Here is a 26,029-nt window from a genome sequence, read left to right on the forward strand (position 1 = left end):
TTAAAATATTCAATTACATCCAAAAAACACAGTGAGTCTACCTACTTTCAACTTGAACTCCCCACAAGGTGACAGACAGACAGACGGACGGAGGGAGTGGAGAGACAGACGGAGGAGAAATGGGCGGTGTTTGAGGGAATAGTTTAGTTTTTACGCACCAGATGCTCCAGTCAGTGGAAACCCGTCAGTCTGCAGCTCGCAGGAGTTTCACGGAGGATTTAATGATCTGTCATTTAACACAGCAGAGCAGCACGAGACGAGCGGACACACTGCACCAGATCCTGCACAGACTCCTGCGCGCATCTCCACAGGCTGCCGCTGCGCAAACACAGGTACGTGTACATTCAGACGATCTGTAGATCATACTGACAGCTTTCTGATGCCAACAAGTAGAGGGTAATTGAATTTAAAGTGTGTTGTGGTGAGTTTAAGGCCGTTTAATCTCCTGAAGCGTTTATGTGTGCTCCGTTGAGCCGTGCGCAAATCCTAACCTCACCTGTCTTCACTGGATGCATCAAGGAAGCATGAAACACATTTTGAAACTTCTTTATTCACGTTTTAAATTAGTTTAACACAGAAAGGCTTTGACATCAACCCTCTCTAATTAGAACTCCTTATCAAAGGGTGTAAACAATGGCTTTCTTAATGAGTAATAAGACATTTACGCTACTAAATGGTATTAATAAGAACATTTGGGTTGCCAGGTTGTGAAACTCCCCTTGACTTCCTCAACCATTTGACCATTTATTTAAGCTGCAAAGAATTTGGACTGAAATCCATTCATTGACGTGTTACTCACATGTATGCATATTTGATCACATATTAGAAACTGAGAATGTCAAACTTTTAGTAATATTACCAATATCTTCGTTACCAAATTTACATGATAATCACCTGCCACTAATGGGGGTTTGTCACAACCTGGCAGAGGTGTAGACTCCGGTCACATGACTTCGACTTGAGTCAGACTGGGGTCAAAAATCAGACTGGACTTGATAAAATAACAAAAAAGACTTGCAACCTAACTTGGACTTTAGGATTGCAGATTGCAAACCGCTGGAACTTCTCTGGGTTAGGATTCCTTCAGTGGTCATTGTTCAGGGCTTTATTTTACAGAGAGCTGAATTATCCGCGGAGATCTCTTTTATTTGAACCAGCAAAAACACTGAATAAAGCAGTATCACATCAAAAAAGAAAGCTGTGTTTCTCTGCTAACTATGGTGGCTGACGTGCAAACACAAATGGCTGCCACAATCTGGAGCCAGTGTTTGGTTTGTCCATTCTGGGCTACTGTAGAAACATGGCGGGGCAACATGGCCATCTCCGTGGACAAGGACCCACTCTGTAGAAATAAACAGCTCATTTGAAGGTAACAAAAACACAATGAATCTTATTTTCAGGTGAAATGCAATTTCTGCACTCCTTTTTTGATTACCTTCACTTGTTTTAACAATTAAATACAGTTTTTAAAAAATATTCATCATTTTTGTACATTTAATGTATTATTACTGTGATGTTAAAATGGCATTACATTTACTAAAGACTTGTTTAGGATTTGAAACTCTAAGAAAACTTTAAGACTTTGGGCTTGAGACTTACTTGTGACTTACAAAACAAGGTCCAACCTCTGCAACATGGCAACCCAAAATACAATACAATACAATACAATTGATCCATGAAGCCTCAGTAAATGCTTTAATATCAATAAAGGCTTAGTAGAAAGTGCATATTTTCAGGCCAAATATTTGACCCCTCACATCCAGGTTGGACCAGAGAGGATGTTCTTTCTTTAGAGCGAGGCAACAGTGGATGTTATTGGGGGTTGGGGCCCTGAACAAAGTGAGTAACTGATACTGTGAATAAGTGCTGCGGCCCCCATTTTTCAAGTAGGATTTATGAGAAGGAGAACAAGGAGAGCTTTGAGGAAACAATCCCTTTGCTTTAATGTTTGTTGAATTGGCTCGGCTGCACAAAATCAGGCTTCATATCTTGAATTTTTTATTTTTTTTCTTCATGTGGAGTTATGTTAACAAACGATTCAGTCTTGTTGAGTTAGAGTGATGTCATGTCTCCCTCAGATTACAACTTTTCTTCTGGAGGCTGAGCAAACCCCCCACCCCATCCCCCAACACCACCCCTCCACCTCCTCCAGCACCGCTCATAGTTTCCATCACCGCACACTATCCCCATCATGCTCCAATCCATTTGGGTGAAATTAATACATTCATTGAAACAATGCAGCTCTGGTTGCATGTGAATGTGTTTACGTGTTTTTTTGTTTCTCACAGAAAGGAATTCCTGACTTTTGTCTTTTTTTAGAAAACAGAGGGTGGAAGAAAAAAAACACTTTTCTTGTTTGCCTTTTTTTTCTTCTTCTTCTTCTCAACCACAAGATTTTGCCACGTTTTGACCACAGTCACATTCTTCTGAGATTCTTGCGTTGGGCGAAGGTTATGTCTGTGTACAATCACTGGAGAGGAGCCAGACGCAAAATGAAACAGTCGAATGGAGATAATGTTTGGGATTGTCAAAGTGACCGGGTCATAAAAATCAGACAGAGACTCTCATCGTGAGTCAGTCTCACACACATCGCTGTCTTTTCCATTTCCCATTTCTGCTGCAGCCTGGGAAGAGTGACACATGAGTAGTTTGACATTTTGGGAATTGCTGTCTTGCCGGGAGTGGGATGTGAGGATAGACACCACTCTCATGTCTGTACGCTCAGTGTGACGCCACGGCAAGCAGTCGGTTAGCTTAGCTATGCTTAAAGACTGGAAACAGGGAGAAACAGCTAGCCTGGTTCTGTCCATATGCAGCACCTCTAAACATTAGTAATTAACACGTTATATCTTGGTTTTTGAATCAAGAACTGAAATGTAAAAAATAATTTTGCAGTATTAGAGGTCTGTGTGATTGGCCATTTTTGTAGCTGGGAATATTTTCAAGAAATACTGCATTAAGAATGAAGCTGGAGCTTTAGGAGATTATTAATTACAATTAATTACAGTAGCTATAATGGCCCAAAACATTTCCTTTAGAAGAAATGTGCTGCAGCTTCTGAAACGATGCCAGTTCACAAACACATATGAATTTCTGAAACAAATACGGCAATGGAAACATGCTGCAGAAAGCCGAAACAAATAGATCAACAGCAAACAAGCTGAAAATACAGAAAAGATACAAACATACAACCCCCAAAAACAAATGCAACAGAAAAACGCTGTATATCCAGTTAACACAGTTGAAGTTCTCCAGGCCTCTAGGGGGAGCTCTATAAATCTGTCACTCTTTTATAATATTATAAGAGACTAAGGCAAAATGTAAAAATAGAATACATACCTTTTTATGTGGCCTCTTTACTTCACCTTTCTTTTCACACACTCGCTTGTCTGGTCTCTCTCTCTTGTGTCATAAATCAAGCTGTTTCACTTAGCACTCCTCCTCCTTTGTTGACTGGATTTGTCGCGTTTTTCTGTTGCATTTGTTTTCAGGTTTTGCGTGTTTTTGACTTTGCATTGTGTCTGTATTTGCAGCGTTAGCAGGTTTGCTCTTAATGTTTATGTCTGGCTTTCTGCACACGTAATAAAAGACACCGAAACTTACTACTTAAAATGTTTCATCTTGCATTTTTAATTTGTACTCAAATATAAATGTAAAAACAATAACTTGTGGTGTAAAACCAAAAAATGTCTTTTTTACTTTTATGTTTTTGCTTCAGTTACTCAAACAAGATATAATGTGTTAATTAGAGAGCTTTAGCCTTTATGCTAAGCTAAGCGGCTATCAATCCTCTCACCTAACTCTTGGCAAAAAGAGAATAACTGTGTTTCTGCAAATATAGTTTCTAGTCTTCACATCATCCTGAAGATCATCTGTATTTTCTGCAGACTGTAAAAGTTTGATTTTGATGTTGTTCTAATAACAATGACTTGTCCATCGATTGAGTTCGAAACCAGCTCTCCGCCTCTCTGAAGTCAAATAAATCCAGCAGCAAACATGGAGCAGAGATGTCAGGCCCAGTCTCTCAGAAAACAAACATTCGTCACTGTTAACACCCAGGACTTGACCTGTCAGATGCCAGCTGGCAGCTGATGGGAAAATATGTTTACTTGTGTATTTGTTTTGGAGGATAGCTGTCGGTATTTCAAGATCGGCTGTTTATTTGTATCGGTCAGTGTTCGCCTGCAAGTTTAATCCAAGTGCAACAACTATGCTGCCAAAAGTAACTTCACTAAAGGTTCTTCATTTACGAGACTTCATGACCGCACTTGATTATAATCTTTCTAATAACCTTACTTTCTGCTTTTATTTTTGCCCTCGTCATTCACAGAAACATTTAGACATTTCACATGTATTTTTAGCTGCACTGGTGCTCCACTGTGGATCAGTCTATTAGTCGGCCCACCACTTTGGTCCAGACTGAAATATCTCAACAACTATTGGATGTATTGATATGAAATTTTGGATAGACATTCATGTTCCCCAGAGGATGACTCTTAATGATCCTGGACTCTCCTTCTAGCACCACCATCAGGTCAAAATGACTTTAATACTGTGGGTTATGACCAAGATTCCCACCAGCCCCAGCTGTACTTTGTGTTTAGTGCTAATTAGCAAATGTTAGCAGGCTACATCAGTATGTTAGCATTGTCATAATGAGCATGTTAGCACAGTGACATTAGCATTTAGCTCAAAGTACAGCCTCACAGAGCTGCTACAGCTGCAGAGTTTTGTTCAGTTACTGCTATATGTCGATTTGGGCAGTGATTCCCAAAACGTTTTTGGTTGTAACCCCAAATAATGTTTACTCTACACCCCTTGTCACCCCCTATTATTGAATCATTTTTCAGAAATTTTCAAGAAAAGACAATGTAATTCAGTACGAATTATCTGGTTGTTCTCATCCACTATTTGTAGGTTTTCCTATGAAACATATCGTACGTAATCATGAGACAGTAATTAGTGCATTAGTCACATATTTGGGAAGGCTGTGATCGAGCTATGGGAGTTAGGAAGGCAGCGGCGTTTAAAGAGGCAGGTTGGGGTGGTGGATGGGTCACAAAACATGGGACTTTCCTCCAGGAGACCGATGTGAACTTTGAGTTAATTTTAGGTATGTCACCATGTTTCTTTTCCTAAACCTGCCCTTTATAACTCTAGATTAAGTACATAACGTCAGGCAAGAGGCGCTAATTCGTAGGATATCATTGAACCATTTTTGAGGATATGTTGGAATTATCGGGGAAATCGGAACAGTATTCATTTGGTACATTTCCACGATAGGTCAACCAAAAATGCAATAGCCTGGTCTAACTGTCAGGGCAGTGTCCTGGAAATACACCCTTTAGCGTCCGTATGAGATGCATTGGGCTTTCAATCAACTCCATCAATGTTCATAAAGAATGTAAAAGTCTGCTTATGGTGGGCAGGTCCAACAATCACAGGACTTTGACCCAGGAGTCTGGTGTTTGTGTCCCGTGTGAAACTAAAACGCTGAGTTATTTTGTCACGTGAGTCTTTCCCTAACACTAGGCAAGTTGTTATTCTCCTGCCTAAACCTAAATGCTGACTCTTATTATTTACAGAGTCGACTCATATGACTTACCACCGACCCTGTCTGCGTCAAGATACAATGCCGAAGGATGTCCCTGGGGTCATAATAATAATGCAAGGGCTTCTCCCCAAACGTCAAAATGACAAGTAGCGATGAGATCACTTTGTACACAATTCAACAAACATTAAGAACAAATTGAGCATGAAAGTTTCCTCCTGACCTTGAAAGAATAGTCCAAGAGTCAGATTTCTAGCCTTTTCACGTACCTTTCAGTCACATCTCACAGTCTTCCTCTGTGGATAGAGTTTGAGATGAAAGTTCAGTGGCTAGTAACCAAATCTGCAAGTGGACGTAAACTCTATGATTTCTTTTTAATGTTTTTGTTAAATGAAGAAAGTTATGTCCAATAAAAAAATAATAATGAATGAATGTTTCTGTGACTTCAGATGGTGTTTTTTAGTCAGAGAAAAACCTAATGTGGCCTGAATTTGTATCAAAAATACATATTTCTTTCCAAGGACATTATAGAGCCATAAAATAAAGCATTTAGATAAAACTAAACAGTATTTAAAAAGAATTCTGTGAAAAGGTCCAAAAGTCCTTTTGTACCTCAGTAATCATCTTGCGACCCCCGTCCTAAGGAACAGTTAGGTGGTAACTGTTGTTACTGTGTGCTTTGCATGGTGGTGACTTGTTTACTGGTCTGACTGAGATCTGTTTGTCAGTTCATTAGTCGGCAGCAGAGGTGAAACAGCAGCTGCAGACCACATTGTTTCACTGGATAAACAAAGAGCCAGCTGGAGACTCATAAAACAAACCAGACTGTCTGTAAAGGTGCTTTATTCCCTTGTGTTATAGGCTTCAGTGTAGCAGGTGATGTGTCATTAATATGCAGTGATACTGATCATATTATGGTTTGAGAGACTGAAGAGATTTCTATGACAAGCTAACATTAAGTTAAAGTAAGTGAAGCTGAAAGTTGGCTGACCTTCTGAGGAGGTTTTGCTATTTTTCACATACAAATATGTAGAATAATTTAGCAGATCTGCCAACCCTGTATGTCACGATAACATCAGTGCAATTGATGTTGAGAACTTTCATCAGAGACAACAAAGTGCACTTTGTGTGTCCATGTTGATTTGTGTGCATGCAGCTGAAATACACCATGTGATCTGTGGGAAGTTTTGCCAAACAAGGTCAGACACACACACTTAATGTGACAGTTTATTTGTTGTTTGATGTTACGTTTAGTGGAATTTAGAGCGAGGAAACAGATCTTCTTCATGACCTCATATAAACTGAAGCACATCCTCACTGTCAAACAACACAGTTGCGTCTTTGACTCTAATTTGACCTTATAAGGATTTCACTTAAGAATCTGCAGCGATTTTTTCATGTTCAAGTAACCAAAATAATGCTGCCAACTCAGTATCCCAGAATGTCGTCATTGTTTAAAACAGCAAGAAGCAGCGGTTCATCCTGATGAGATCTTTAATCAGCAACAACAAAGTGCACAATGTTTGTCCGTGTTGATTTGTGCGTGTACAGCTGAAATTAGCCTTGTGATCTGCAGGAAGCCGCACCACATTGAGCGTCTTTGTACTGGGGATGAAAGGGAACGCAGTCATCTGACAGCCACAGGAGACCAGCCTTGTCTTTCTTTTTTCTATAACAGTTTAGAACCGATGGTGTCACTTTCCCTTCACTGCTGCAGGGCTCCTCTGTTGTTGGCATTTTCTACACAGTATTGTGCCGCTGTCAATATTCTCATTCACCTCCCCGAATCCAGGTTATGCAACCAACCAAATCGCACAGTATGAGGACTGTTCGGAGCTTCAGAGGCTGTAAAACTACCCTAATCCATTTCAAGGGGAATAAACAGTGAAAGCGGGATGGTAATTAAAAGCCAACTTTACACGCTTTCCTGTTTTAAGTGAATGCACGCACATAGTTTGCAGTTTTCTTTTTTTACAAGCGTCACAGCAAAAGAGAAAGAAGTGATTGTAAAGCACTAGAAAAATAAAGTCTAAAGTCACGCTAGGCTGCACTTACTGTTGACAAGCAGCCCAATCAGAAAAACATCAAAGCCTCCGAATGGTGGGCCTTTTTCTGAGATATTAAGAATTTGTGACAATGCAGCCCACTCGCCAGAAGAAAATGTTTGCATTGTACATGTCTGCAAACCATTAATATGTGTCATTTCTATGTTTCATACATATCATGACAACATTTCTAAAGTCATGTAATAAATAAGTTGACTTTGTCACTGGGAGTTGGAACATCTGTCAAGTTGCAGACCACTGTTTAAAACCAGTAAACAACAGCGGTTATCTCACAGCATTTCTTAGTTGGCTAATTTTCACCAACATATCGCTGCGTTTCCCAGTGGCGTTTGATCCACAAAACTAGCCATAACCAAGTGGGTTTTGTGCTTGAAATTAACCAGACTTTCACCACAGAGTTTTAAGGTATCTGCATTTACCGTTACATCGAAGTAAAACTCAATATTAACACTAATACAATCAGTTTAGTTAATTTTAAGCTTTACATACTTTGTATCTAAGAGGCTGATGGGAATGAAGTTTTGCAGGTATTTGGTCAGATAGTGAATTCAGACCCCTTCACCCTTTAAACATTTTGTCAATCTTTTGCTGAATCAAATTTAATTTTTTTACTCTTTAGTCTACACTCAGTACCTTATAATGATGAAACAGAAACATCACATTATACAAGTATTCAGACTCTGCCATGACGCTTGAAATTCAGCTCAGGTGTTTCCCATTTCTGATCACCTTTGAGATGTTTCTACAGCCTGATGAGAGGCCACCTGTGTTCAGTTCAACTGATTGGACATGATTTGGAAAGGCACACACACCTGTCTATATAAGGTCACAGCTGACATCACATATCAGAGCAAAAACCAAGACAAGAGTTTAAAGAAGCTGATGATGAATAATGTCTTTTATGTTGTGTCTCAGAGTTATGTGTTTTTGCAGACACATTAAGAATTGTCAGTATGTCATCATTTTTAAAGGGAGTTTGGGGTCATATTTTCCACCAGGAACAGAATGAGAAATAATATTAAAGGGAATCTAGTTAAGTCTTGCAAATAGTGACCCTGCAAGATCCCCAGTTTTTGCAAAATCTTTTAGTGTGTTACATGCAGGTGTTTTATAATGCATGAATTAGTATTTTTTGGCTCTGACAGATTTAACACTTACCTACATATTTTGTTCCACTGGATTTTATTACGTGTGACGGCGGTTTTCATCATGGAATAATCTGGTTTGTAAACCTCAGACATGAAGTCTAAATTCCTCCAAGGGGGGAAAATAAACACTAACACCCAGGAGCAGCAGCAGCAGAGAGCTTCTGGCTCCAGTCGTTAGAAACTGTCCAGGTTGTTGAGGAGTGAAATAACAGCAGTGAGCCATGAAGGGACATGAGGCAGAAGCCTGATCCTGGGAGACAGTTGCCATTTGGCTGCCACTACAAAGCGCTCAGAGCCAAGTGACTCCTGTAAATCTCTCACCGGGACAGACGGTGTGTCAGCAGAAGTATTCAACATGTCCCACTCATCAAGGTGAATTGTGGGTTTAAATAGTTTCAGCAGCCGTGCTACCAGAGAGTACTCAGACAGGATGGATGACTGTTTGCTTTAACGTCTCGTAGTGAGGAGGAGGAGGAGGAGAACAGGGGCGACAAGTATTCTTGGGTGCGATCCAAGAGACACCTGTAGAGTGAACGCCTCCTAAACACTGACTGCATGTGAGTCAGACTGCTCATATTAATGTCAGACAATCTGGATGGTGTGAAGATGAACAGATTCTTAACAGGCGTTTCTTTGCAGTTAGTTGTGACCTTAAAGTGAGATGTTGGCAACCCAAAAAAGTTGAAACTTTTTCAACAATGCTGTGGTTAACGTGGTTAGGATTAGGCACAGAAACCACTTGGTTATGGTTAGAACAAGAAAAGTTTCAATTTAAAATACCCCTTTTGGTCGAATAATCCTGGCAGTAAATGCAGCTATGTCTCGGTAAGAAACAAATGCTCTTTGGGCCACTATTGATGTATGTAAAAATGTAAATGTAAAATATCTGTAGTTTGCATAAATGAACAATGCCGACATTTTCCTGGTGACTGGGTCGTGTTCACAAAATGAGCTATGATTAAACATTCAGAAAATTACCTCACTGATTTTCGTTGGCTCTCGGGCTGTTGCTCGAACTACAGATTGAACTTAGGCATTTTTGTGTGCCTGCCACTGTGGACACAAGGAGGGTCAACCCTCTCTTGAACTCAAACTCAGACCAAACTCAGATCAAACAGTAAAACTAAGCACTGCTGATCAAATATGAACCAAGATTCTGTGACTTCATTGCTGGTTTCTCGCCAAAAATATTTTCAGAAACATATTTTAGCTTACAATTTAACCATAACTCAGGATCATTTGTTACCAGCTGGCCGCCATATTGTTTCCTTTAAAAAAAAAGAAAAAAGAAAAAAAGAAGAAGCTTGCATTACTGTACGTTCAAACCAACAGCAACCAGAGCTTCCAAAACGGTGGAAGCCATTTATTTTCAATGAGAGCCTGGTGACTTGGGTGACCTGGTCGTCAGCCGCACGTCTTGGGCAACCAAAGCGACCGGAGCGGTCCGGAGGGGAGTTGAGAGTTCTGATGCGGTTCAGCGACAACCAATCGGAATGCTGACGTGCTTCGATGAAGCGGGTCCCAGAGAACAAGCCATCTTCGGTTCCTACAGCACACTTGTTCCGACAATGGATATCAAGAAGTTTATTACTTGCGCTCGCGCCCACTCAGTCCTTTTATAATGTGTCGCTGTTGGGTTACAGAGACCAAAATAAAAAGAATGAGGCTTGGGACCGCGTCGCGGAGGTAGTTGGTTGGTCTGGTGAGTTTTGAAGTGTGTAACGTTAGTAATAGAGTAGAGGATTGCAGGCTAATGTTGCGACGTAGCATGCAAGTCTTCCTTGCTTGGTTTGAGTGGGCTGACATACGTTTTCTGTTTTCATTGACCAAACATAACTTTCTGTTGGCCAACTATGAGCTTTTTGACTGGACAACAGCAAGCAGCAACTATGCTGCTTTCAAGCCAGTAGTCCGCTTTGCGGCTCCTTGAAATTGACAAGCACGATCGAACGTTCAATGATTCACGTGATGAGTGACTAGAGCGACCAAAGCTGCCACAAATATTTTTGACAGTCGTGTTTCTTGGGCGTCCGCGAGAGACTTTGCCTCTTTGGAAGCTTCTGGTTTGAACATACAGTAACGTCACCTACCAGCAGGAGTCTTTAGTGGTTCAGCACAGTGCATTCTGGTAGTTGTAGGTTTTCTCCCTCCTGAGTCAAAGCAAATGCCATAGCCCTTCTTTTTTGTTTTCTGTGGTCATGTAGCACAAATTTTTAACGTGTTTGCGTCGTTCTACTGCATAGACAGCCCAGTTTTAAGAAAAGGCCACATTTCCAGCAGTTGCTTAAGTAAAGGATCTGAATTCTTCTTCCACCACTGCTGTAAAATGTAATTGGACTGTCCTATAGGAACCATAAAATGTTGTTTTCAACAATGATGGATTTTAATTAGATGCTGTTTTGTCCTGCAAGAATTCCCGATTGGACGCCTAAGGGAGAATTTGATGACAGACAACAGCTGGAGACCACAGAATGTGTTCACAGATGTTGTGGCTCAGGAAGAAAAACATAAAGCTCAAAAACTGGGAAGACTATGTCCGGAAGGAAAACCATTGTTCTATCACTGCATTCATCGTAGACACGACGAGAATAGAAACCCGAACCTCTTTAGACATTTTAGGAGGGAAGTGGGGCTGATTTCCCCATCCAGACAGCAATCTGACAGAAAACAGACATAGGATGTGATGTTTTCTCTCAGTTTGGTCGTCCCCCTCGTCGTGTTGACCCAGCCTGATGCCCTGACAGAGGAAGCTGTGCTGTTATCTGTAGGGAGGGATGCATGAGGATGTCCTCACTGTTGTGCTAACATGGCAGTGGGAGAAAAAGTCTGTGGAGGAGAGGGAGTTTCTGGCTTCAGGACATGACCGAGAGCAGACTGTGTTTATCTTTTTTATGTTTATCTGAAATTGCTGCATCATTGGTTATTAGAAACCAAATGTTTGATAGCAGTCAGACACCAGGAATGTAAACTGCACTTTCACGATGATTCCTTTAGCAGACCAGATGCAAATACTTGGAGGTTACCAAGCATGAAGCGCAGTACCTGTAAATGTGCGTAGCGGGAAACGTTCATCATGAGCGACGTCTAATTCTTACTAGCTTCATAACAACAACCGCAAAAATTATGTTTCTGGGAAAACAAGTGGCCTTCATTAGTTTGCACCGAGCTCTGGGTCCTTTCACCGTTTAGACCAAGCCGGTGACGTCTTCCACCTCTTAAGAGGAAGAAGAGGGGGGTCTCGGCTCATTCCTTGATCCCTCAGGGAAATTTCAAAGCTGCACAGTTTCTCAGCTGCACTTTGTTGAACCCACCTCCTCTTTTCTGACATTATAAAAACATGTCACAGCCACTCTGTGACCAAAATAGGCGAGAAAAAAATTATAAACAACTACTGTTTCCAAGTGGAATATTTAAATGTCTTGCCTTTGTAAATGTGCCAGATGTTGTGATCCTGAACATGAACTTATATCCAAACTCTACAGAGCTAATCTATAATCTTCATCCACATTGTATATATCTCCCTGAGCCATGCATACTCCGTCTTGACTGTTCCACAGGAGCGTTTTTTAACCTCCCACACTTCATTTCCGCGCTCATTTCCCTTTGCTGCTGCAGAACACGGGGTCACATAGCCTGCTAATGCCTCACTGTGTTCAGTCATAATGGTGGGATGATTTTATTGTCAGTGTGCCCAGCTGTATTTCCACCTGTCCTTCCTCTGCTCCACCAGCTCTCAGTCAACTCATTTATTTAAATGAAGAAAGGAAGAAACAGTAGGTTACTTCCCGAGTTAAAGTGGTGCCTGGAGTCTCTGTCAGTTGACAGCTTCTAACAAGTCGGCTCATTTTACCAAAAGTTGTCCAGGTTAAAACTTGGTTGAAAAGTGACAGTTTTTAGGAAGTCTAGGTTACATAAAAGTATTTTTTGAACAGCACTACAATGATGATATTTCAGTGTGGAGCAGAGCTCAATCTCACATTGAAATACAGTTGCTGAAATGCTGTTAGAATATCAGTTATATAAACTTTACAAACGTAACTAAGCTAGAAACATTGACATCTTTTGGCCTAAAAACTATGATAAAACTGTGCTTGCTGAGTATTGGTTATGTTGGACACCACTGTTTTCAATTATTCCAGTTAATTTCAAACACAATCTCATTAGTTGTGTCAATAGTGCTTCTTTGTTCTAGCTTGTTAGCCTGTGGCTTTCAATTATACTCCTGACAGGCCAGAACATCCTGTATCAAAGCATATCCATCAAAAAGGGATTAATCATCATAATAACTTTAATGCTCCACTATACATTTTAGATGCTACTTTCTTGTTGGGCCATTGATTAGTGAAAAACTCAGCATCTTAAGGTCAATCAATACATTCTCATCCCAGGGCATTAAATACTAAAGATTTCTCAGAACCCTTGCATGTGATACAGATGCCAAAATGTCTAATGTGATGCACATCTGTCTCCTGGGTGAAACTCATTGGAACACGTGGTTTAAATTGTCAAACCGTAGTGGTCCGGTTAGAATAAAGCTAGAATAAGTTCTTAATGTGTCATATATACATCACTGAACTGAAAGACTTGTTCAAACAGTGCTGAGTTTTGGTTTCAGGTGGGACGAACAGTGGTCTCCTGGTGTTTGTTTGACCCATCCACCACCACACCTCCCATCCTACAAAGACTAGCTCTTTATACCACATTAGTTGCTCTGAGCGTCAAATATTTCCATGGATGGGATTACATCAAAATTAGTTGAAAGACCGGTACATCTTATAGAAATGGCAAAGTGTGACTTTGGCATCTGTGTCACACGCTGAGGCACGTGACAAAGCGTCAGTTTTTGGCAATCTGGGGATGAGAACAGACGGGGTCAATATGATGAAAGACATGCTTTGAGTTCATTTTCAGAGTTCAACCCCATTTCCCCAGCTTCTTTAGTGTCATTACAAGCGGCAGGGTTGAAAAATGAAGTCAGATCCACCCCTCGCTCCTCCACAGCTCCAGCCTCATGTCCAAATATGGTCTAAAAAACCAAGATGGCGATGGACGAAATGCCCAATGCCCAGTGTCCAAAAACCAATGGGTGACGTGACAGTAGCTACTTTCAATTCTTTTTACAGTCTGTAGTCATGTTCCCAGGCAAGGGAAAACATATAACACTCCATAATGAACACTTTTAGTAGAACACACAGTCAAGTTAAAAGTTGGACAAAATGTGCTTTTGACAGTGACACTGCTGAAATTATAAGTGTCCTGGGATTCTGTTTGTAGTTAAGAATCTGTTCCATCAGGACAAACCATTTGTTCTCTGACACAAAATGTTCCAGTTTTAATAAGATTCAATGCCCCATATGGAGTGTTTAGGGTAAAAAAAAGTAAAGATGACTTTTGGGAGAAGCCCTAATGATTTTTTTAGTCAGATAAAATCCTTCCTAAGCCTTAAGTTGCAGCAATAAAACATCTTAATGGCATTACATGTTTATTTTGTCCCTGATAACAAGAGAAAGCTCTGCATTTGAGAGAAAGCTGTGGACAAAAGGACTAAACAAGTCGTATTTTCCTTTTAAACGCAGGCCAAACAAAGATGACAAAGCCTTCAAGAAAGCCTTTGAAACAGAGAATGCTGTTATAGTTCAGCTCCCAACAATTAATATTGTTTAGTTGTTCTTTCTCAATGCCAAACCGCCACAGGGAGTTTCATACAAGAATGAGGTGGAGGGAGAGCCAGACTTTTTTAGCGTTCACTTATTAGTGAGTAATGAGGAAACAGGAGAAGCTGTTATTTCATTACTGATTCACAATAAATCAACTCTCGCTAAAAGTGTTCGTTCAGCCGTTTCTGTGCTTTCTGGAGTGGAACATTTTGAACAATGTTTAACTGCAGTATAATTCACCACTTTTTCAGAGTCACCAACAACCTGGTCATCTCTGTATTTTCATCCTCCTCAACCACACTGCTGCTTTTGACATCATCAGCCTCACCGTTCTTATAAGACAAGGTAGAACTTTATTCACACCACGGGAAAATGTTGTGCAGCAGTTGCAGTTCAAAGCAGGAAAGAGTCCAAATATAAAATATGAAAAAGGTGCAAGTATGAAAATATTAAACAAACGTCCAAATATACAACTCCTCCACCACTATGTCTGTGTCCCGAGGCGTCCCCCAGGGTTCAATGCTTGGTCCTTTCCTGTTTATTCTCTACATGATCCCCTTTGTTAATCATCACCTGTCTTCATGGTCTCCACTTCCACTGCTACATTCATGATGTCACAGCTAAATACTCCACTAAATGGCCCCACTAAATACACTCATCACTGTAACTTTTCTCAACCCTGGCCATCTGCATCGCATCGTGGATGCAAGCCAACTTTCTCAAACTAAACTGTGGTCAATCTGATATGATCATCACCAGAGCCAACTCCCTCCATTTTCATTTGATTCATAACTATCTTTTGGGTGCAATAACTCAACTGCTGCAATATTCAGTGCAATTATTCAACTGTGCAATATTTTTCACCTCTTGAATGTACAGTGCACATAACTGTACATATTTCTTATGTTTAACCTTATCCTATTGTTGTTTTATTCTACTGATGTATATATTGTAGTTAAATTTTCACACTTACAGCCTCAGCACTGTGACGATATATATTTTATTTTTAATATTTTGATTTTTAATTTCTTAAGTACTAGTGTTAAACACTATGGAATGGTGCACATTTCATTTCTATTTTATTTTATTGCTTTATATTTACATACTTTTATTTCATACTCTTATTCTTACTTCTTATAATTCTCTACTCTTTACATCGGAGCAACTGTGATGAATCATAATTACATCTCGGGGATCAATAAAGTATTTCTGATTCTGATTTTGATTTTAACAGCAACCTCTGTTTCAAATGCCATGCAAATCTCATTAACAGCCCCAAAACAGCCTGTTTCACTTTAAGCATATAGCGTAACTCTGCCCGTCCCTGAAACTTTGATCAATGATCTCCATCTACGAGACACACTGTGCATTTTTTGATGCTTCGAGCAACTACCATAGTATAAAGAGCAGAAAAGTCTGAATAGGGTGGGCAGGTCAGACACACTCTGGACTTTCACCTGGGAGACCACTGTTTGTGTCTCGTGTGAAACCAAAAGTCAGTTGAGTTGTTTTAATAACAATGTAGTGTACTGGTATGTGAAGCATACTACGCTGGTGACATATGTCACTTGATGTTAAATTACATTTGTAACAACCAAATTTATTCAAGTCAAACCTTGTTTTTTTCCAAACCTAACCACAAACTTTTGTTGCCTAAACCTAAGGAAGTAAACCAAAAAAACATTTTTTTTACCTACATTCTGAGTTTGAAAAGAGACTGTTTGCATGTAACGAGTGGTAACTGTACATTTCCTGTAAAAAGCAAAGTTTATTTTGAAAAGGCACAATGCATGTAATGAGCATAAATTGATGTAGTGTTCTTGAGCATCATAAACTGCCACTAAGGGATGTCTTGGTGCGTAGGTATCTGAGGCCGAGGGCCACCGACCAAGCCATTGTTCTTTTATCACATCCAGACCGCTGCAATATCATTTTCTATGGTACTTCTTCCAAAGTCAGGGATTAACTTCAGTACATCTGAAATTGTCTGTTCAAGACTCACAACTCACCATTTTACAAGTTATGTTCTAATGTTTGACCTCTTATCTTGTACTAACCTGTTCCTTTAGTGTGTTTTAGTCATCTGTCGTACAAAGCATCCTTGAATATCTTAAAAAAAAGCTCTCTACAGCACTCTAAAATGCATGTTTTTACTGCCATTTTTGTCTCTCCTCTTGGTCTTTATTTCCAGCTGTATATCCAAAAACTGTCTGCCTCCCGTCTTCCTGCTTTCACTCTCTGTCTTACTAATCTCACTCCTCCTCCTTCCTGCGCTGTCTTCTTGCTGATAGCAAATGCTAAACTGTGCCTGTGAATTCTTTCAGCCAGAAGAAAAACATCATGAGTGACCAGTTGGACTGCAAAAACTGCAACGAGTCCCTGTGTGGACGCAAATACATCCAGGTGGAGGAAAAGCCTCACTGCATCCCCTGCTACGACCGCCTGTACGCCAACACCTGCCAGGAATGTAAAGAAATCATCAGCCATAATGCCAAGGTGAGCTCCATTTGTAGTATGTATTGACTAGAGTCACTACTACTACTCTACTTCACTACACCACAGAGGGAAATATTGTACTTTTTATGCCACTACATTTATTTGAAAGATGTGGTTACAAATTAAGATTTAAATAGAAAATATGAGAAGATTTTATAAGATGAAGTTGCAACTAACAATTTTTGTCTTTTTTGATTAATCTGACCAAATTTTACAAATTAATTTAGTAGTCATTTGTTGTATGAAACTTCTAAAAATAGAAAAAAAGCAGTAAATCCTGAGCTGAAATCAGAGCATAGTCGGCATTTCATTAAATCTTAGTCAGTCTTTTTGGGCTGTCTATGCAGTAGAAAGACGCAAATACTTTTGAAACTGCTGCTACATGACCAGAGAAAACGGAGGAAAGCAACTGTAGCGTTTGCTTTTCCCTTAAGAGGTAGAAAACTTACAACTACCAGAATGCAATGGACCAATAACTGCTCCTGCTGGTGGACTTAAATGGTAAATGGATTTGCATTGGCATAGCGCCTTCTTAGTCTTCTGCTCACTCAAAGCTCTTTTACACTCCAGAGATGCATTCACCCATTCTCACACACACACGTTCATACACTGGTGGCCGAGGCTACTATACAAGGTGCCGCCTGCTACTCTGTTAACCATTCACACACACTCACACACCCGTGGCACAGCCTTTGGGAGCAGTTTTGGGTTTGATATGTTGCCGAGGATACTTCGACATGCGGACTGGAGGAGCCGGGGATCGTAATGACCTAATGCGAGTTGGTTTTGGCTCGTCCAAAAACAATTTGGTGGCCGGCTGGTAACAAATGATCTTGTATTACAGCCAAACAGTGCACTGAAATATGTTTCTGAAGAGATTTTAGGTGAAAATTAGGCAATGCAGTAACTGAATCTTGGTTTATATTTGATTATCACTGCCTAGTTTTACTGTTTGATCTCTTTTTTTTTTTTTGGTTCCCATTTTTACAATACAGAAAACAGTATGGCGCCCATTTCCTGTTCACAAAATCTCGTATTACAGCCAAACAGTGCACTAAAATAATGTTTCTGAAGACATTTGAGGCAACGCAGTAACAGAATCTTGGTTTATATTTGATTATCACTGCCCAGTTTCACTGTTCAATCTGAGTTTGTTCTAAGTTTAAGAAAGAGAGAGATAGAGGGGCAGGTCTCTCTCGATTCTACACTCTTCATGTCTGTGGTGGCGGGCATACAATAATGCAAAGGACGATCTGTATTTCAGCAACAGCACTAGAGCCAGCTCAAAGATCTCGGCGCTGGTTGGATGGAAGGAAGTTAAGTTAATTTCCGCAGATACAGAGCTGGTTGAAAATCAGCAAAGTTTAAGTAAGACTTTGAATTCAGGACTTTTACCCGTAGTAGAGTATTTTTACATTGTAGTATTGTTACTTTTACTGAAAGATCAGAGTACTTCCTCCACCACTGTTCATATCATCAATTATCGAACTACATTTACAAACCAGCCAGCGTTCCTGGAAAACGTATTGCTCTTTCCAAGAACACCAGATTTTCTCTAATCCCCTTTAAGTTTCCTAAAAGCCTAAGTTTGTGAAAATTAAGAAAAGTTTCCTGCAGGAAACACCCACAGATGTCATGAGGCCATCAGTGTCCCATGAATTATGGACTCCCTGTGAGGGACTGGCAGTAAATTACGCTCCTGCTTGCTTTGGCCGCCCCTCCTCTGCACAAGACATAACAACATTCATCCTTCATCCTTCTCCTTCGCTCCCTCCGCTTCAGTTGTTTCTTTTACTGTGAAACTCCACGCCTCCAAAATAAGTTTTTCACCCACCCGTTCAATGTGGGCCATTTATCACAGAGCTCCATGAACTGCACATGAACTGGAACACAAGCAGCTGTTAGAAGCACAAAGTGGGTTATTCTGATTTTTTTGTCTCATGCTCAACTCCTCTGTGAACTCCTATTCTCTTTGGAGGACAGCAGGGTGTCGTGGAGAGGAGGAAACTTTGTCGGCAAGCATCCAAAATACAGGGAACTGAGTCCTGTGGTTGACCATGACCTTCAAGCAGATGGGAGCCATCAAATAGAGAACCTCCCTGTGAGGAACAAAAACATATGAAGTGTTTTTATTAACCTACAGTTTGGGATGAAATGTTTGAGTTTCCATATTATTCACTTTCGAAGGATAACGCTGGCGTTTGCTGGTATAAGAAGATCTAAACAAACAACAACAGCAGTCCATCTCGTAATATGACTTCCCTACAATGTCTGAAACTCTCAACTAAAGTCTATTGGTTCCTGCTGAAGACACAAATAAATACTTTCATATTTAAAAAAAAGCTCAGGGTTATCCTTGAACATCTGGGTGCTGTTGTTTTAAGCAAGCGTCACTCAAACAGCTGTAAATAGTGCATTTTTGGGGGGTTGGGGACTATTTTCAGGTGCACATTAACACACATTCAGTGAGTATTTACAGCAGCAGGACTGTGTGTGTGGAAAAATAAACTACAGTTAATAGTGTTAAGGTTAGCCACCATGAGCAGCACCAAGAGACCAACTAATGCTGTAACAGTAAAACCTTTGAGTATATTTATTCAAGCAGAGATGCATTTACTACTTATGGGAGGAAATTGTGGTGTTTTTTCTTCCAAAAGTTCTATTAATTCCCTTTAAATATTTTAAAGCTTTTCTCCGCAGCTTTGAGGATATGTTAAGCAGGATTTTCCACAGAAAAAAAATCACTTCCTGGGACGTTTCTGGGTACAGCACTCAGTTGAGGTCAGGACTTTATGGTAGCAACCAGATGACAGACCATGAGAAGCACGGATCTAAGAGGAAGGTACAAAAACATGGACACAGCTCAGAGAAAAACAAATACAGCAAATGAGAGTGAGGCCTTGTCGACATGTGCAGGGGTGTCTTTAAAAAGATAGCTCTTTCTTCCACTCGCATTCTGCAGACCTTTTGTAAATTCCTTCCATGGTGAAGATTTTTAGAAACTCTGCTTCAGTTTTGATGTGTATAGAGGGAAAAAGTTTTTGGCTCGTGACCTCAGGGTGTGCATTTATCTCCTTAGTGAGGTATCACCAATGAGGTAACATTTTGTGAACTGGCGGACATGGCCAAAATAGTGCTGCCTCTAGCCTTGCTAACAGGACTTTTTACAGTTTAACACATAAATGCACAGTTACTCTTCCACTATATCGAGGAACAGAGGTTTCAGAATGTGTAACGGAGGTCTTTGCTCCATGTAGGTTTTTTTTTTTTCATTCTGATTGGCCAACATCTTCTTCTTCTTCACATGGCTTTAGAGTTACAGTCATATATGACGACACGTCAACTGTGTTTTGCGTTTTCATTTGGGCAGTGCTTCTGTGAGCAGGACTTTTTTGCAAAGAAAGGAGGGACAAACATGGTCTTCGCTTTCACTGGTGATACTGTTTACAAAAAGTGACAATTCCTGGAAAGAATATTTTTAAATAGACTATAAAAACCATCAAATTCCAACACCTGTCTTTGAGATTCCATTTTAATAACATCTCAATGACCCAAACAACACAATTGTCTCAGATTGTTTGTTTCTTGTTTATCTGTGCTTGTTATTCTTGTTTGTTTCATCTCGTCTGCCAGGTGTGTTTGATTAAATTTGAGATTCCTTTTCACACTTCAGTACACCTCCTTGGCTTCCTTCCATTCACAAATCAATTTAATTTTATTATTGCATGTCTCTTACCTGATGTATTAATTTGCCAAACAATGACTGGAAGAAGTGTGACTGACTGGTTTTACTAGTTGCTCAGTTTGACTCTCCTCTTCCTCCAGGAGCTTTTCTACGAGAACAGATATTACCACGCGCACTGTTTTCGCTGTTTCCGCTGCGACCGCTCTCTGGCAGACGAGCCCTTCACTAGCCAGGAGGACGGGCTGGTGTGCAGCGACTGCTACTGCAACGAGTTCTCCTCCAAATGTGTGTCCTGCGACAAGACGGTCATGCCAGGTACAGCAGCACTAAAGACCGGCTAACTTATTTTCCCTCCAGCACAGAGTTCACAAACCTCCTCGGGGACAGATCCTTGAGCAATCACTTGAACAGTCAGAAAGTTCACACCCTGTCTGTGCAGGGATAAAGAGGCTAATGAGTTTTTGTTATCCGGGGTGTGACAGCTTAGATGTGACAGGATGATTGTTTCCTTGCTCGGCTGAAAATATCTCGGGCTTTTTCAGCTCGGGGCCGCTGTGACGACACGAGTGCAGCAGTGGTGTCGGATGACTGAGAATTATCCAGGCCTGTGGGTACTGTGGGATACCATAACTCACCAGATCTTTTCTGAACTGAGCAGTCATTTTCTTCAGTTTCTGCTCAGCCTGGAATGCCTTTAAGAGCTGCTGCTCCATTTTCGTAACAGTGCAGCCAAGTTCAAAACACTGTCATGCCTTTGGGCTGCAGTTCAGGTCCCAAAAGTCGTAAAACAAGGCCGGTGATTAAAGGAACTCAGATGCATGACTCCTGACTTTTCTTTGCAGTGGAGCGTGTGTTTCTTCTGGGAGTGGACAAACAGCCTCTTGTGAAATGATAAAAACTGTAAAAATAAATAAAAAGCAGGGTTAGGATGCTGTGATTTGTTACAGCGTGTCACATTGTTTTGATGTAAGATAAGCTGAAGTAATTGTACAGTGCAGGTGTTAAAACGGGTTTAGTCATCTCACTGAATCATCACTTCTGGTGTTTGTTGTGTGAACGCTATCAGATTTCATTCCAGTGTGTAGTTACAGCACAGTAGGGCAGAGATCAAAGGAATGTCTTTGTCAGGGAGGATATCAACAAACAATCATCTCAGTTTCCATACTCATCTGCTCCCACTCTTTTTTCCGTCTCAGGGTCAAGGCTGTTGGAGTACGGCGGCTCCACGTGGCACGAGGACTGTTTTCTCTGTCACAGCTGTGAGAAGCCGATCGGCGCCGAGGCCTTCATCCCGGACAACAACAGCTACTACTGTGTGCCGTGCTATGAGGGCAGGGTTGCTCCCCAGTGCAGCCACTGCAAAAAGGTGAACTGGGATCTCAATTAATCTGTCCAGAACTTTTACAATCAATTATCACAGTTTCCCAGAACCAAGGTGACGCTGTCAAATGTGTTGTTTGTCCGAACATCAACCCAAAACCCAAAGATATTCAATTTAGAACCAGAGACTGTTTGGTGTTTTTGCTTCTAAATGTTTATTCAATTATGTCAATCGACAAAAAATTTCGGCACTAAATTAACAAGTAGTTAAGGAGCTGTATACGACTTTCAGAACATATCTATGATTTTAGAGTCTGATTCAGATCCTCTGTACATGGTTCCCAACATAGAGGTAGAGCTGATGGCTAACAGCTAATGGTGCTAACAGTGCTAATAATCGCAACAGTGCTGACAGAGCTAACGTTGTAGACTGTTTTCATGCACTGTTTATACGCGTACCTGTGAAAAGTAATGCACTAGTATCTGTATACAACCCACGAAATTGTGACAAGTGCGCTGACGGGAGTAAAGGAGGAAATATAAAGAGCAACAGTCTCCGTAAAGGTTGTAGTGGTGGATTGGTCAAAACAAAACACAGGACTTTCCCCCAGGAGACTGGTGTCTGTGTTCCATGTTTGTCACACCATGTTTCTTTTTCTAAACCTAACCCATGTAACCTAACATTAAGTATTTGTGAAGTATGTAGTTAAGAGAATTTAGCAGATTGTAGAATAAACATATGATGAAATGTACACCAAGAACTGAGTTGCAAGCATGAGCAGGGATGGGTACATAAAAAAGTGCCATCTTAAATTCAAATTTTATCAGTGGAAACCCAAATGAAAAAGCCAACTTTGTACTAATTTGCAACCAGGTAAAAAAGTATCTTAAATTTGATTACATTTTCCTGATACAGTTTGTGTTTGTGTGCTGCAGGCTCTGACTAAAGGAGGGGTGACCTACAAGGATGAGGTGTGGCACAAAGAGTGTTTTCTCTGCACAGGCTGCAAAGCTCCGCTGGCTGGCCAACCCTTCACCTCACAGGGGGAGAGTCCATACTGCGTCAAGTGTTTCAGCAGCCTGTATGCCAAAAAGTGTGCTGGATGCAACACGGCCATCACAGGTCAGTACAGAGCACAGGACCACAGAGCTGTTGTTGTCTGTTGGTTAACTCAGCAGTTAGTGGCACAATATCCCTGTTTTGTATCATCTCCCATTTTCTCCCCGTGATACCTGTATGTCTTGATGATCTGCTATTAATAAAATGTCAGAACAATTATGTTCATCAAACAGGTGTAGGCAGTGAGGTGACTCAGGTGTTAAATCCTGGCTCTAATCCTTTCTTTGTGGTTTGCATATTTGCGTATATCCTCTTTTTGTGTTTTGTAGTTTCTTCCTATTGTCCATATTGTTTGTCACAATAAAAGCCACACAGTGTTGTGTTTTTCCAGCTTTTATTGTGAACTAGCAGCAGTCAAAAATTTTCAGTGATTAGCAGTAACTCAATACAGTTTAATACTTTGTTTGAAGAGTGAACAGTAAACAGTGAGGCTTATATTAATGAGGTATTACAGTAACAGTAATGCTGCATTACATGCTACGTTTCCTGTGAATCCTTCATGTGTATGAAGGCCCTTTGAATCACACTTGTAAATGGCGGACCCTGCCAATCACAATAAAGGCTATGATCTACTGTAGCAGCCCATCTCATAGAAATATGTGAAATGGACTCAAACTCTAAGCACATATTACGTAGGTGTGGGCACAAAATGTGTTAGGATTATGTGCTGGCAACACATAAACAATTCCAACGCAAAGTCAACGAGAATCCTTTGACATAGTGGACACACAAATCAAGTATAACAAACAAAAAAGGTTTGCGTAGGACAGGCGGGAGGGTTGGTGGATGGGTCAAACAAACATGGACTTTCAAGCAGGAGACTGCTGTTTGTGTCTTGTGTGAAACCAAAAGTCAATGTAGTTATGTGACTTTACTGACTTTAGGTAACTACTTCAAGTACTTTACATAGGTAGCCTACTTATGTAATTTAATTGTTATTTTAACCAAAACCATGATCTTGTCCGAAACTTAAACAACTATTTTTTGTTCTTACCCAGTGTTTTTCTTTGTCCAAAACCAAAAAGAGCTGCAACTGTTCATATTAGTCTTTCTGTTGACACTGTTTCCATGTTTCCAGAACGTAATTTTGAAGCATTTTGTTACAGCCACCACTTCATGTGTGTTAAGCACAGTTTAGACCAATGATTTGTGAAACCGTTTTAGAACTTGCAGAGAAAAGTTGCAGCAGTGTGGATAAGCCAGTCTGAGCTCGACTCAGGGCGGCTGATGGTGTCACCAGCAACTCCGCTGGTCAAATCACCAGCGGCTGGTTTTAGAATATAAGGCTGGTCAACTGTGTCAACAGCCAGTCAGCTGGTAGTGAAGTCCGCCAGTCAAGTCCACGTCCGCTCTGTCCCCACCAAGCCCTCTGTTTCCGTCTTCACATTTGCCTGTTTCAGACGGTCGGTTGCTGCTGCTGCTCGCTGTATGTGCTTATGCCCCCTCACACACACACATTCTCGTTGACCAACTAATTGGCGCTGCTTACTTATATTATTGTGGCGTATTTATTATGAATACAGTCCATCTGATGCTCGTTATGTTTCAGTTTTTCGCCGTTTCATCACCACAACAAATGCAGCTGTAGCCAGTATCTCACTGTCACTATCCTCATTCATATTTTAAGAAGCTACAAATTATATTCAGCCTCAAAATAAGCCTGAAAAGCTGCAAATCAGAGCAAAAGCACAGAGAGTTGTTGCATAGAGATGATACACCATCGCATCTAGTTGCATTTGTGTGAACCGGCAGGTTTTCAGAATGTTGCAGAACAGCACATTGCAAGGAGTTGCACGTCATGTCAATTTCACATATTTGTGGTCATTGCACTATAAATACATTGAATGGCTATTACTGATAAATTGCTGATAACAAATATTTTTTTTTAAAAAAAACTTTGATTTCATTAACTTTAAATCTGCAGTTACTGATTTTTTCGGCCACGTGGGGGCAGTGAAAACCATCGGTGTACACAGCATTGACATATTCAGTGGTCGAATTGAGGGGGGATGAGGGGGGATGCCATCCCCTTTGTTAGAAAATTGACCAAAAAGCATCCCCCTTGTTAATCTAGAATCTGTGTGTGCAGGCACGGACGTAATTTGAGGGGGGACGCAGGGGACATGTCCCCTGCACTTCCCGTATTTGTTCCCTCCGTCCCCCGCACTTTTTACAGCCGTTACCACCGTCCAATTCGTTTTTAACATGTGGTAACGTGTTTTTCCGAGCCGTCATTAAACGCACCATGAGAAGGCTCATACACACGCTGTCATGTTGTGATCAGAGTCAATCCACACAGACGAGATGTGTGCTGCTGGGCAGTGCCGCTGTGTTAACTATGTTCAGCAAACCAGCCAGCAAGAAGCAAAAAACCTTGCACAGTTTCTTCTAAACAAACCGTGTAAGTTGAGTGATGCTGTTGCACTTAGATAATGTTATCTAAATGATGACTAATTAACAGATGCCAATGTATCAAGTTAAGCTAGTTAACAAGAACACTAATATTAATGTTACCGATGTTAAATACCTTTCTAGCTAGTTTCATGCTAAGAATAAACCCACTCCTCCTTAATAAGAACTTGTGCTCACTATTGCTTTCCACATATTTTTTTAATCTTTATTGGCACAATATAAAGAGCAGAGTCAGGGAGGAGACAGTGGACCAGAGGCCAGCAAGGATGATCATGCAGGGTCTTCATAGGCGAGATTATAACTGGCTGAGAGAAAATATCTATAGCATAAAAGTGACTGTGCGATTAATTTCCACAGCTATGTCACCACTACTATTCCTAATTCTATTTCTAAATTTTGCTTTGCACATTTATTATCTATATTATTGCAATAGATAGAAGAGGGACAGGGAGAAACCAGGCAGGTATCAGGACAGGGACCTGACAGCAGCACCAATTATCAGCCCAAGGCTTCACAGGTAAGGAGAAATTATACTGGCTAAGGAAATGTCTATAGGATAAGAGTGACTCTAAGA

At 40.6% G+C, this 26,029-nt stretch overlaps 1 protein-coding gene across 1 annotated transcript in view; it reads left to right on the forward strand.

Annotated features, from left to right (window-relative positions):
- The first annotated feature begins 175 nt into the window (after nt 1-175).
- LOC126384316 (four and a half LIM domains protein 3-like) overlaps nt 176-26,029 on the forward strand; it is a 28,081-nt gene continuing 2,227 nt past the window's right edge. Inside the window, exons 1-5 of the mRNA XM_050035304.1 lie at nt 176-332; nt 16,747-16,918; nt 20,744-20,918; nt 21,800-21,969; nt 22,860-23,046. Coding sequence (XP_049891261.1) covers nt 16,763-16,918; nt 20,744-20,918; nt 21,800-21,969; nt 22,860-23,046 — 688 coding nt within the window. The 5' untranslated portion in view covers nt 176-332; nt 16,747-16,762. The remainder of the gene's footprint in view (nt 333-16,746; nt 16,919-20,743; nt 20,919-21,799; nt 21,970-22,859; nt 23,047-26,029) is intronic.

Source organism: Epinephelus moara, chromosome 22 (genome assembly GCF_006386435.1).
Source record: "Epinephelus moara isolate mb chromosome 22, YSFRI_EMoa_1.0, whole genome shotgun sequence".
In the NCBI taxonomy this organism is placed as follows: domain Eukaryota; kingdom Metazoa; phylum Chordata; class Actinopteri; order Perciformes; family Serranidae; genus Epinephelus; species Epinephelus moara.